At 38.6% G+C, this 13231-nt stretch overlaps 1 protein-coding gene across 1 annotated transcript in view; it reads left to right on the forward strand.

Moving 5' to 3' along the window:
• HACD2 (3-hydroxyacyl-CoA dehydratase 2) overlaps positions 1 to 13231 on the forward strand; it is a 96755-nt gene that overhangs the window by 1965 nt on the left and 81559 nt on the right. The window contains exons 2-3 of the mRNA XM_070583749.1: positions 1531 to 1648; positions 13011 to 13029. Coding sequence (XP_070439850.1) covers positions 1531 to 1648; positions 13011 to 13029 — 137 coding nt within the window. The remainder of the gene's footprint in view (positions 1 to 1530; positions 1649 to 13010; positions 13030 to 13231) is intronic.

Below are 13231 nucleotides of genomic sequence, written 5' to 3' on the forward strand. Positions count from 1 at the left end.
AGTAAAATAAGGGTTCCTTGAACACAAGCACTGCGATACCACCACAGTGGATCTGATAACTGAGATGCTACTGAGAGACTAATGGGTGGGTAGGGTACACAGCATGGATATATTGGACAAAGGGACGAGTCACCTCCTGGGGGACAGGGAGCGGGATGGTGGGAGGTTTCATCAGGCTACTCTGAACGGCACACAGTTTAAAACTTATGAATTGTTTGTTTCTGGAATTTTCCATTTAATATTTTCAAACCATGGTTGACCACCATGGGTAACTGAAACTGTGGGAAGCGAAATGGAGGATAAGGGGAGGACTGCTGTAGTAGGTCTGCCTCTGGAACCTGTTTCTCTGGACTCAAGGCTGTTGAAGAAGTGTGTTACAGATGCAAGTTTTTTTTATCACATACATGTTTACAGTGTGATTTTTAAAGGAACAGGAGTGTGTGTGTGTATATATAAAATTCTTGTCTCATCAGGGGCATTGATAAGACCATTGGACTGGAGAGATTTTAAGGTCTATTGGGGAAGAAGGAGAAAGATGTTTATTCCTGGGTGATGAGCATAGAGAATGGGGTGGAGGGTAAGGGGTGGTGTCTGAAACCAGGAAGAGAAACTGGGGTTGTGAGAGTAGAGTAAGCTTTTTTGTAGGCTGCTAATACCGGACCAGTTACACCTTTAGGGAATCATTTCTTCTCTTATAAACTCTTATTTGATGTCCTTGTATGATAATTTCTACCAATAACATAGACCATCTACCCCATTGCCTAGTTGAGATTGTACATTTAGGTAAATCTATAACTGCTCTCAAGGAGACATAACTTAATAAGAAAGGTCTGTTCTTTTCATCATGGAACTTAAATAAAAAATTACAGGGCCTGAGAAATTTCATTTGGAGAGGGACATAGAACAGAAATACAACATTCACAGCGATATGCCTAAGAGCTTTCCTGATTTGTGTTTGTATTGACCTGGCTTTCTTTACTGAATTGATTTTGGGAAATTCTGCTCAAAAGAACCCTTTTATTCTTATTTCATTTGCCATTTTAAAAGGATAGGTGTTAAGGTATGGAGATATTCTGTGAGATACTTGTAAAAATAGTTTAAAACATCTTTTCTCCACCCTATTATTGTTACTACAGACCTTTTAACTGCACAGGCCATTTAAAATTTTCCTCTAACAGTTTTTTTCTCTTGTCTTAGACTTTCTGGCACTTAATTTAGCTGCACAAGGACCGATTTAGCTTATTCCCTTCATTTTGGCCTTGTTCTCAACAGGCAAGGTTGCCAAAAAGCCGAGCCCCAGATGGGTGAGGTGTCACTGTGCTTTTGCAGAGCACGCTTCGTCGGGTGCTGTTGGTGGTGCAACATTTCTGTGCATTTCAGCTGGTATATGAGAGCTGTAGTTGACAAATCCAGGACACTGATTCTTGAGGTCACCTTTAGCAATATCTGTGGTTGCCACATCTTTCTAGTACCTTAAATCCTACTTATCTTTTTTTTTTTCCTGATTGCCCTTTTTCCTCTTTTTCTTAGGTGGCTCGTTATAGCCGTTGGTCTGGTCAGAGCATACCTGGCGAAGGGCAGCTATCACAGCCTTTATTATTCCATTGAAAAGCCTTTGAAATTCTTCCAAACTGGTGCCTTATTGGAGGTAGGTCCTGAGACTTGTCATTGTTACTGGTTTCAATTGTTATAAAATAAAAACATGCTACTAAATTATATTGCAGTAGCGATATTTCTGTTGGATTTGCTTTAAATTTTGAAAACTTGCCTCAAAGCATACTATAATATTGATACCTAGACTATCTTTTTGATGTTCTAGAGAAAGTAAAATCTCATTTAACTTGAATTGCGTAGAATATATTTTACGTTCAATGTCTATGGAAATCAAATGAAACAAGCTTATATTAGGATTTTAAAAAATTCTAGGGACATGTTAGGGACGTGTTAGCAAACTCAGATGCTGTCAGCGGCCAGGTATATATTGGAAACAGTGACGTTGGTGAGTGTAGGGTGTCAGGAGCGATACATATAAGAAACAGTAGAGGGGGCTGGCCCCGTGGCTGAGTGGTTAAGTTTGTGCTCTCAGCTTAGGCAGCCCAGGAGTTTGCCAGTTCGAATCCTGGGCACCGACATGGCACTGCTCATCAAGCTATGCTGAGGCAGCGTCCCACATGCCACAACTAGAAGGACTCACAACTAAAAATATACAACTATGTACTGGGGGGCTTTGGGGAGAAAAAGGAAAAAATTTTTTTAAAAAAAATCTAGAAAAAAAAAGAAACTGTAGAGCCTGGCTAAAGGCATCAGAAAAAAGTTTTTTAACAAAAATTTATTAATTTCCCTGTGTTAAGGGTAATATATATGCAGTCCTGTCTCCTGGGGTCAGTATATGTTAGGATTTTTGAGTTATAAGTGACGGAAACCCAGTTCAAACTATTTTAAATGAAAAAGGAATTTCCTGGCTTCTGTAGTTGACAAAGATGATAGGGTTAACTTAGAAAATCAAAGGAACTGGCTCAGGAATGGGAACTAAAGATTTGACATTGCCAGACTCTCTTTCCATCTCTCATCTTTCCTTAGCTGTGTTTCTCTTTGAGTGTTGATCTTAGGCTCTCCTCCTGCAGACTGCCTTCTCCTCGTGGAGGGACATGGGGAGGGAGTTCATTTTTCTCAGCATCTGTCACGGTTCTAGGGAAGGATTCCAGTTGGCCTTCCTTAGACCCATCTCTCGTGCCGGTGATGTGAGATACTGGATTGGCCAGGTCTAGGACACTTGCCCGTCCTTCTGGCCAAGGGACTGTAGACTTTGTTAATGGAAAAGGGGGATGGGGATGGCTTTGGGCACACAAAATCAATAACTACCATGGTTCATTATGGTGAAAACCCTTCAGGTTGCAGAGAAGATCTGGTATTAGCCTCCAGGCACGCCCATCATGATGTTTGGAGGAATATTTAAGAAGGAACGTTTACCCCTATGAAATGAGATGTGATACTTGAGCTGTTCACCCTCACGTTTGAAAGCAGAACATTGTAGTTTTTGTTTTTGTCCCTTGGAAAGCAGAGAGATTTCAATACTGTCCATACTTTCATATTTTAGGTAGATGGTATGAGGAAGTGAGCTTCCAGCTGCGAGTCTGAAAACCCTTATTCTAAGAATGCTGGTTTTACCAACTTATCCGTGAATTTGGGCAAGTTATTTATCTCTTGTCCACCTCATTTCCTCATTTGTAAAATAATTGAGTTAAAATCAGTTTCCAAAGGCGCTTCCTGCCCCGACGGTTTGAGTCTGAGGAAACTTCAGCAAATCCTAGTGTGGGCCCTTTTTTAAACTTAAGAGTTTTGACTGTTTTTGGAAGGGGGCGGTAGTAAGTAGTACTTTGTCTCTCAGAGCTCTGGCCAACACAGTTCTCTCAAGCTATGGAGAAGGAAATTTGGGATCAAGTCCGTCAGAAACTGCCCCAGTGCTTGATACAGTAACAAGTTGTACTCATTGGAATATTTTAGTAATTTAAAGGGGATTCTATCTCTGTAAGACTTTATAATATTAGAGGTCTAATTTTACAAATTTAAGTATGTCTGAGGGAAGGTTGTGACATTAAATCGTGTTATACAAAGTCCACTCAGGAACCAAATCTTAGACTTGGAAGGATTAGCCCATTTATCCCTATAGAATTTTTAACAGGGACTTAAGAACATATTTTGGATTTTTAGTTTTATCTCTGTTATCCCCACTAAGAACCAATTAGGTGACAAATCCTGGATTTGGTTTTGGGAAGAAGACTGCAAAATGCAGAGAAGACTCCCAGAAAGACGCGGGGGATGAACTTTGCAGATGTCAGTGTTGGCAGGCGACCCCTCAGCCTGGGGCAGGAGAGCAGGCTTACCAACACTGCATTTCCTCAGTTGTCAGTTAAGGAATGTTTCATCGCCTGCCCAACCTACATTGTATAATAAGTACATGTGCACGGTATCGTTTAATTACAGGTAACGTTATCCGTATGGGAATTATTAGTGCTTGACAATATCTCCTGTTTGCAGGAGGAGAAAATGGTTGCTGGAAGGTCAGCTACTCATATAGCTCTGTACTCTGAATGTTATTCTTCAGTACATTCTGTGGGAGTTTGCTTAAAAAGCCAATAAAGATTACTTGTTCTCAAGAAACTTTGAATCTTCTCAGGAAAACATAACACTTTGCTTTTTAAAAGGTTGAAAAACATTTATCAAGCAAGTGCAAATGGGCTTGTAGTAGTATAATAGAAACATAGTTTCATTTCTGAGGAAATTAAATAATTTTTTGCAAAATAAGTGCAAAGATATATTGAGTTGGTGATACAATAAAATAGCTTTTTTATAGAATGGACACGAATCTTAATTATCTTCTAGATATTCATTGTCCAAGAATGTCTTGAGTATATTTTGTAGATAATTTTCCAAATTATTCCACGGGTGATAATTTAAGTAAGTATGTGTGAGCCATTGTAATGGGTACTATGGAGGTTGAGCCCTTGCTAATAAAGAGCTTAAGATCTTACTGGGTAGGTGGTTATATGAGGACTCTTGGCTGGAGATTACCAGAACCTCCTTAACTAACGGAAGCAGTAAGGGAATTGATTATAAGTGCATAGGTTGTCCTGTTGTCCAAGGATGGGGATGCAGCTGGACTTCAGGAATGGCTTAGAGTCAGGGACTGAAGCACCATGGGGAACCCAGGAGTTCTTGCTCCGTCTGCTATCTCTGCTATTCCTCTCTCTTGTGTCTGATTCTTTCTTTCTTCTTGCAGACTAGTTTTCTTAGTCTACATGGCAGATAATGGTAATAGCCAAAAGCTCCTGAGGTTGTAGCTCCTGCAATCAAGAGAACAGCTGGTTGGAAACAGAATCTTGCTCCCAATTCCACATTTGCAGTGAAGGGCCTGATTTGTCCAGCTTCGATCAGGTGCCCATTCTTGGACCAATCACTTGAAGACAGGAGTAAGGTCCCATTAACCATATAAAAGTTGGATGGAAGGGGCAATTTCTAGAAAAAGGAGCGCTAGGCAGAAAGCCCAAGAACTATTTACCAAAGTACTAAGACACAATACAATGAAGATTACAATGTATGAGATGATTTATAAACTGACAGAAAGTAAAACACTGGTAATCTTGTGGGCTCAGAGATTAGGATGTGAATATATATGATGTGTCTTGAGTTGAATTGTGAGTACTCCCGAGAGCTCCTAATGAACGCAGGTAGCGAAAATGTCATTTGTGGATAAACAAAATGTGGTATTTCCATACCATAAAATGAATGAATTACTGGTACATGTTATACCATGGATGAATCTTGACAACATTGTGCTCTGAAAGAAGCTGGACACAAAACAACATGTATTATGTGATTCTATTTATATGAAATTTCCAGAACAGGCAAATGCATAGAGGTGGAAGACAGATTAGTAGTTGCCAGGGGCTGTAGGAAGGAGAGAATGGTGAGTGACTGCTAATGAGTACAGAATGTCTTGTTAAGGTGATGAAAATATTCTTGAATTAGTGGTGATGGTTGCACAACCTTGTGAACATGCTAAAAACCACTGAATATACACTTTAAATGTGTGAATTTTGTGGTCTGTGAAGTATATCTAAATTTTTTTAAAATGCCATTCACCTCTAATGAGATGTGAATAAGTTTTCTTTTTACTTCATTTTTTTGGATCCATAATATTGATAAGGACAGACTCTTATCTTTCCAGCTTTGTTAGAGTTGAGGTTAAGATTAGAATTAGTAGATTGATGCTAGATTATGACAGTTTAAAATTATTTCTGAGAGAATTTGGCTTTCTAAATACGTGTAGTTAACATAAGACTATAATTATAGCAAAGACACTTTCAAATACTCGTGATTGGATATGCCTCTGTGATTGACAGTGAGGATTCCAGTGGGTAAAGGATTGCTCTGCAAAGATGTTAGTTGTTGAAACTGATGAAGATCATCCTCAACATATGTGCATCACTATATGTATCATTTACCTACCACTGTCCAACTGGGAATGCCTAATGCACACAGAAACTCCTTTCCCCTCCCATTCTCTTCCAGATCCTTCCATTGCTTGGAACCCTCTTATCTATAAAAAGAAAGAGAAAAAAAACCAACCCAGTCTCATTTGTGATCTCCTAGAGTTGATCTGTGGCTGGGTTTGAAATGGCAGAACAGCTGCTGGAGGAGCTGTGAAGGAGAGTGGATGGCTTTTGTTATGTGTCCAACCTCCAGCTACCACTTGCTAAGCCCCATCTCTGCAATCTGGTCTAACTCATCATGCCTCACCTCAGACTCTCTTTAAATCCTTTAATGAAATATTCAGGAAACTGATTTTGTGTATTTCTCTAAAAATACAGCAAAATCTTAAGAATTTGTAGTGTCCTTAAGAAGAAGAGGCCTCCCATTTGTCTCCCTGCCAGTTTTTCTGTCTTTTTGCCTCAAACACTAGATGATTTTTTTCCATGCAGAGATATTGGTGGTTAGGTTCTGTGGTGTTACTAATATAATAACATGCTTCAGGCTTATCCAAGGTTAAGTTTGCTTTGTGAACTTGTCTGGGGACATAACCACCATCTGTAATATTTTTCCTCCTTGCGAAACCATGCTGATTTCCCAATAATAACGATCTTAGAAAAGAACTTTTGAAACAGCTATATGTACATTTTAGACTACCTTTATTCTGAAGACTTGTTTAGAGAAAACATACCTCTAAAATGAACTTGTGAAAAGCTGGCAGAGCAGGTCATAGTGGCGATATCCAACACATACAGTAACGACAGCAAACCTCAGACAAACCAGCTTCAAAAACAGTGTGAAAACCACAGGGAAAACAGAACTAGAGTATAATTAATAAGTGTCACAACATTAGGAGGGAAGAGGGCGCCTTTGGGAAACAGGAGCCCACCCACACAGCTCCCACTGCTTGATGAGCAAATAGAAGCAAATTGATATGGTCTTCAGAGAGGTAAGACAGCTAATGGTTGTAGAAAGGAATGTGCAGAAATTTTTAAAACTAGATAACTAAAAATATTGATGGTGACAGTACAGGGCAGGAAGGAGACCACAGTGCAGAGAAATAGGTAATACTGAAGATTCAGGAAAGGCAGGAGTTCCCAGACAAACCAATTACAGAGCAGAAGCCATTGGGAATGTTCAGAGTTCACCATTTGATGTGTAAAAAGAACGTTACAAAATATGTGGTGCTGGGTAAATCAGAGATGATATGTGTTGGTGGACTAGCTAACGTGTGAAGGATTATCTGAACAAGAGGAAAACAAAATCATATAGGAAAGTAGTGAAATGCAACAGACTAATGAATAATGCGATAGAACCAGAGTATCTAGAAAACAGATTTAGAGTATACAGGCTACCAGAAGTGGAAAAGATTGCAATGTATAACTCATAAATAATCAGGAAAAAGTCTAGAAAACTTTTCTGAACTGAAAGACCATCTCAGTCTGGTTATTGAGAGTATACAGAGTTCCTCATAGGAGCTGTTTTCCAAGAAAAAAAGCTCTTCCCTTCCTGGACACCTGTTTGTTAAATTTTTCAGCTTAAAACAAAGATAAGCAATTTTCAGCAGAAAAGAGAAGATCTTAAAATGTAATAGTTAAACAACTTGGGACCTTAGACTTTGAAGAATAAAAAAATCCACATGAAGCTAGGAGAAAGTATTAGGCTCCTAGATAACACCATGCAGTTTCCTACATATGGAAACATTTTGAAAACACCTACAAAAAGTAATGAACTTTGCAAGAATCTTACCAAAGGGTATTTAACTGTTGTATGAATAAAGAAATAAAATTAACCAAGTCTTTAGACTAGCACTGTCCAGTAGAACTTTCCTTAGTGATGATGTTCCAAATCTGTGCTGTCTGGTACAGTTGCCACTAGTCACGTGGCTCCTGCACCATTGAAATGTGGCTGGTGGGTCTAAGAAACTAAGTTGTAAATTTTATTTGCTTTAAATTTAAATAGGCACTTGTGGGTAGTGGCTACTGAACTGGACAGCATAGCTTAGACCGTGATACAGATTGCAAGATGTCTATATGGAATTTCGTAAGATATTCCATACTTTTACCAGGTAGAATGAAGTAGGAGGGAGTGTAAGTAAGCAAAGGAAGACAGACCTAACAGTATAAATTTTATGTCACTCCAGAGTTTTTGAACTTGTTAATTTGTAAGGTGAAAATAATGAGAATAATTATCAAAATTTGTGGATGTTTTCAGATTGGGAAAACCAGTAGAAAAAAAGCAAATTGCAGATATTGGAAAAGATGTGGAAGGATGCATAGCGAACTGTTGCTAGCACTTGCCCCATGGAGGGGTGTGGTATTTGTGGGAAAACAAAAGAGAATTTCTACTTTTTACTCTATATACTTTAGTGTGTGTTTATATATCACTTCTCTGAATCTTAAAATAAAAGCAAAGAAGATATATAATAAATATGTAATAAAATGTAATAGAAAACAAAAAAAGAATGAGAAGAATAAGATTAAAAAGTTTTCTGAGAAAGGAAGAAAATAGGCAGCTTAGATATGGTATCTTTTAAGTGAAGTACAGAATCTTACACCAGCTGTTAGAAAAAGGAGCAGTAACAGTAAACCTATAGGATAATTGAGTGTAGCACAAATGCCTCATTTCTGAGGTTTATGCAAATAGACTCATTAATTTTATCAAATAAAAAAGTATAGTGGTGGTTACTGGTTTAAAGAACAAAATTCAACAATCTGCTGCCTATAAAAGACTGACTTAAGCCTGCTAAAGCCCAGCCCAGCCTCCTGTGACCAAGCACACAGGAAAAGCAGGCCCACCAGTCACAGCACGAGAGAAGGTCAGTTTCAGAGTAGAAGCCAGCGAGGAACTCTCAGAGATCACAGTTTGTCCCACGGAGGAGCATGGAAAGGAGACACAAGTTGCTGGAATTAGCTGATGGGTGAATGATTATCATAGAAAAGCTGGCAGAAACACTATAGAAGTAAAAATAGAATCGTACTTAAGAGGTGTCACAGTGTATGTAAAAGGACACTGGAGACAAGAAATATGGGTACCAAGACTTGGTTTTGCCACTTGGTTTTAACCTCTCTGCAATGAATATGCTAGGTTAGTTGACCTTGAGTTTTTTCCCAGTTTTAAGTTTTGTGAGGCTTCAACATTTCACTCTCAGGATATGAGAATTTTACATCCATTTTTTAAGGAGGAAATTGTGAGATTTCCTTAATAACCATTTCTATCTCTGTCACTTAATTTTACGTTTTTTGCTATAATTGGCTCTATAACTTATTAATTTATTGTCAGTTGGTGGAAATGGAAAGAGTTCAAGAGGAGAGAGAAGTTTATGACACATATTTTCAAGGGAGATTTTGAATATGGCAAGTCTTCTAAATTTTTTCCAATGAAATGTGCTTGTTCTAGTCCAGGGGCTCTCAACAAGAGCCGTGCGACCTCCTGTAGAGCACACTGTGGAGAATTGTGAAGGTATTCTGATTGCCACAACGAATGTGGATGCTATTGATATCTGAGACAGTCTAACTCAATGAAGATTTGTTCTGCATGCCCCCGGACTTTTGTATATCCCCCCAGCTAATCCCTCTACAAAAGTTAGTTATAGTTTTGTAGCACATATTAGTACTACAAAATCTTTGTGAAAAATTACACAAAACGCTTACTAAGTGAGAAGACGGTTGTCTTAGTTTTCTATTGCCATATAACAAAATACGACAAACTTGGAAGCTTAAAACAACACTCATTTATTAGCTCACAGTTCTGTAAGCCAGAAACTGGGCTTGGCTGGGTTCTCTGCTCAGAGTTTCACCAGGCTAAAATCCAGGTGTCAGCCAGGCTGGCTCTTATCTGGGGCCTCTGGGGAAGAATCTGCTTCTAAGCTCATTCAGGTTGTTGGCAGAATCCAAGTCCTTGTGGCTGTGGGTCTGAGGTCCCCATTTCCTTGCTTCTTTCAGCTGGAGGTCACGCGTAGCTCCGAGAGGCTGCTATCCAGTCCCTACACAGGGCCCCCTCCATCTTTGAAGCCAGCAATCGCTCATTGAATCCTTCTTGTTCTTTGAATATCTCTGACTGCCCCTTCTGCCACCAGCCAGAGAAAACTCTGCTTTTAAAGAGCTCACCTGGTTGGATCAGGTCTGCGCATATATCTTAAAATCAATTGATGTGGGACTTTAATTATATTTGCGGAACCCCTACACTGTAGTACCTAGATTGGTGTTTGATTGGATAACCAAGGAACAGGAACTTTGGGGAATCATCTTTAGCATTCTGCCTACCACAGTTGGTATGAAGAGGGAACCTAAGTGAAATAAAGATATCATCTCAAAATAACTGAGTAATTTGTTCTTTCTGCACATTCTGTTCTGTAAGTATTGTAGCATTTCCAGCTTGCATATTTAGTGGAAAAGGATTTCAGGGCAATAGTGTTGTTACTGCAAAAGCAATGAAACTGAAAATATGTAACTGGAGATTTGAGATTCCTGTTCAGACTCGATGATTAAGTTAGTGGAGACACATGAAATGCAAAGATCTCATTGGATTTCTTTAATATAGATTATTTTAATATTTCATATTACCACCTTTTAGGGGGATCATTGTAGTTTGGGGATCCTAAAACTATTTCCAGTCTAGTTTACAACTGCTTTATTGCCTCTTGCATTGATGTTTTTTGGTCTAATCCATTTTCTATTCCTTGTCACACCATTCAAAGAATATGGTCTTCAAGGTCTTTTTATAGACTAGACACTGCTTGTATGTCTCAACAGGATTTCAAGGCAGAAGGGTAGGTTTTCTGTGATACTTTCTTCTTACCCCATCCTATGATATAATCTAGGGGATTATTTTGATGCCACGTAAAAGAAAAAAGCCCTAGTTCATTTGTGATAATATTATATTTTCTCTACTTTGTTACTCACCTTGGCTTATTATTCCAACTTCAGGTAGGATAACTTCTCTATTTCCATTGTTATCTTAATACTTTTTTTTCCCTGGTGTTGATCTGTGTCTCTGCTCTTTTATTTTCCTTTACTTGTCCAGAGTGGTTTCTGATATTCTCATTTTTAAATCCAGAGTTATCATAAGTTGGTACACACATTTGAGTGCTTCCATATGTCTTTATGTCCCCAAACATTTATATACTGAAATACATATTTTTTAATTAATTATTTTCTTTTTGTTTCTTCTTTCCATTTGAGTTAGGACATTGTATTTTTTTGAAAATTTTGTCTAGGTAGGTTATGTCTTCTGTGAATTTCATTTCAGGATAGTAAAGGAGGCATTATAAAATACACGTGATTTCGAAGGGGAGATTGGGTCTGATGGGACTCAGGCCTACTACTGTTCCATCAAGCAAAGAAAAGAACAGCCCTTACGTGCTGTGTATCCTTTCCTCCAGTCCCCTCTGGTTACTCAGCGGCCTGGGTGTCTTGCCCCATATGTGGATAGACTAGGTTTTCTTTCTGGGCACTGTCAGCTGTCTTGTCTCAAAGCCTGCTCTTCATTCATGTCTTTCATTCCTCATTTTAATCTGCTTATATCTTTTAGTTTCCCTTTACTTTCTGGCAGGAGGTTCAGCTTATCTTGTAATATTCACACATTTGAGATTCTTAGAGGTGTTTTCTTTTGAATAAGATTTGCAATATGGTAGTTCTTTTATCCTCTTCTCCGTTATCAACAACTTTGTGCAGCTTGATTTTTTAATCCACATCCTCCCCTCCCCGCAAAAAAAGCTTGGTGAAATAAAAGTCTTATCGAGCACAGAGTCTTATCAGACATGTTTCAGGTAAGTCTTGTCAAGTTATAACTAAGGTACAATCAAATAATATGATAGAAAAATCAGTAGAGTAGAAATAAAACCTAGCTTCTTGATCCTAGATATCACTTACTATCTTGGGTAAGTTGAGCAGTTCTAAGCCTTGGTTTTCTCATCTGCAAGTAGAGATATCTGTCCTCTCAGCCAGGGTGATTGTTAGGATAAAAAAAACCATGATTGCTAGAGAAATGTAAATTCTAAAATGCACTACAATCAATGTTAGGTCTTATCATCTAGAAAAGCTCTGGTCAATAAATCAGTCTTATAGATGGCATCAGATTACTTCTTTACTACCACCACCAGGGTGAAAGCCACATAAGGGATGAATTGGAAGAGGATTTAGAAGAACCTCATTGGCACGTTGGATGGCCATTGAAACAGAGAGGAGATAGCAATCTCATCCCAGGCACTGGAAATAAAAAAAACATTTAGAAGGAGGAAAACAGATGCCAGAAGCATTGGCAGGACTGGAAACCAGGTGGACTTGGGGGTGAGGGAATGAAAGAGTGGTTGAACCTGAGAGACTGGGAGGTTGGTGATCAAGAGGCATGGCAGGTATGAAAAAAGGAAAGTGTGAGCTTCCCCTTGAGGCGTGCCATGTTTGAGCTGCTGCTGGTCCACTTGAATGGAGATATCCAAAGGCAGTTTGCAATGTGGGTCTGGAGCTCAGAGAGATCTAAGGTTAGAGATTGGACTGGGAACACCCCAGTAATGAGATCTTTGAATGAGGCAAGATGGGGACCAAGGGTAGAGCTTTGTTGCGTGAATGTCTGCATTGAAGGGCTTGCCAGCAAAGCTCTTCTGACCCTGAGTTCCATAGTCTGTGACAGTTCTGTTCTGGAGAAGATTGGGCATGGGAGAGGTTGTATGTTTACTGTTCTTATAAATTTGTATATTATAAAAGAAGTCCTGAACATTTGATAAGCTGCTGGGTGAGATTTTTACTCCTTAGAAAATCTTCCACAGGTACACCGACTAAAAATGAACAAATGAAAAACCAAACAAGAATTTGCATTTTGTTAAATAGCCTGTAGCCAAGTTTAAAAATGGAATGTTCGTTTTTCAGATTCGATGCTCCTGGCAGGCTCTGCTCTATTCTTACTGAAGTCTAGTTTATATGAAATAAAACTATAATATTATCGATCCTACTAATTCTCTTTTTCCCCCTTTTTTCCTCTAGATTATACATTGTGCAGTAGGTAAGTATGGAATTTTCTCTCCTGCTATATACAGTGGATTCTGCTTTCTTTTTTTTCAAGTCATAAATGATAGATTGATTCGATTCTTACTGAATATTGAAAAAACTAAAGTATTTGATCATTGTATATAAAATTGCTTAAATTGGTTTCTAAAATCATAGTACTGTTTGGATGTTATTACTGAACACTTTATTGAATGGCA

The sequence above is a fragment of the Equus przewalskii genome, chromosome 18 (assembly GCF_037783145.1).
Source record: "Equus przewalskii isolate Varuska chromosome 18, EquPr2, whole genome shotgun sequence".
In the NCBI taxonomy this organism is placed as follows: Eukaryota; Metazoa; Chordata; class Mammalia; order Perissodactyla; family Equidae; genus Equus; species Equus przewalskii.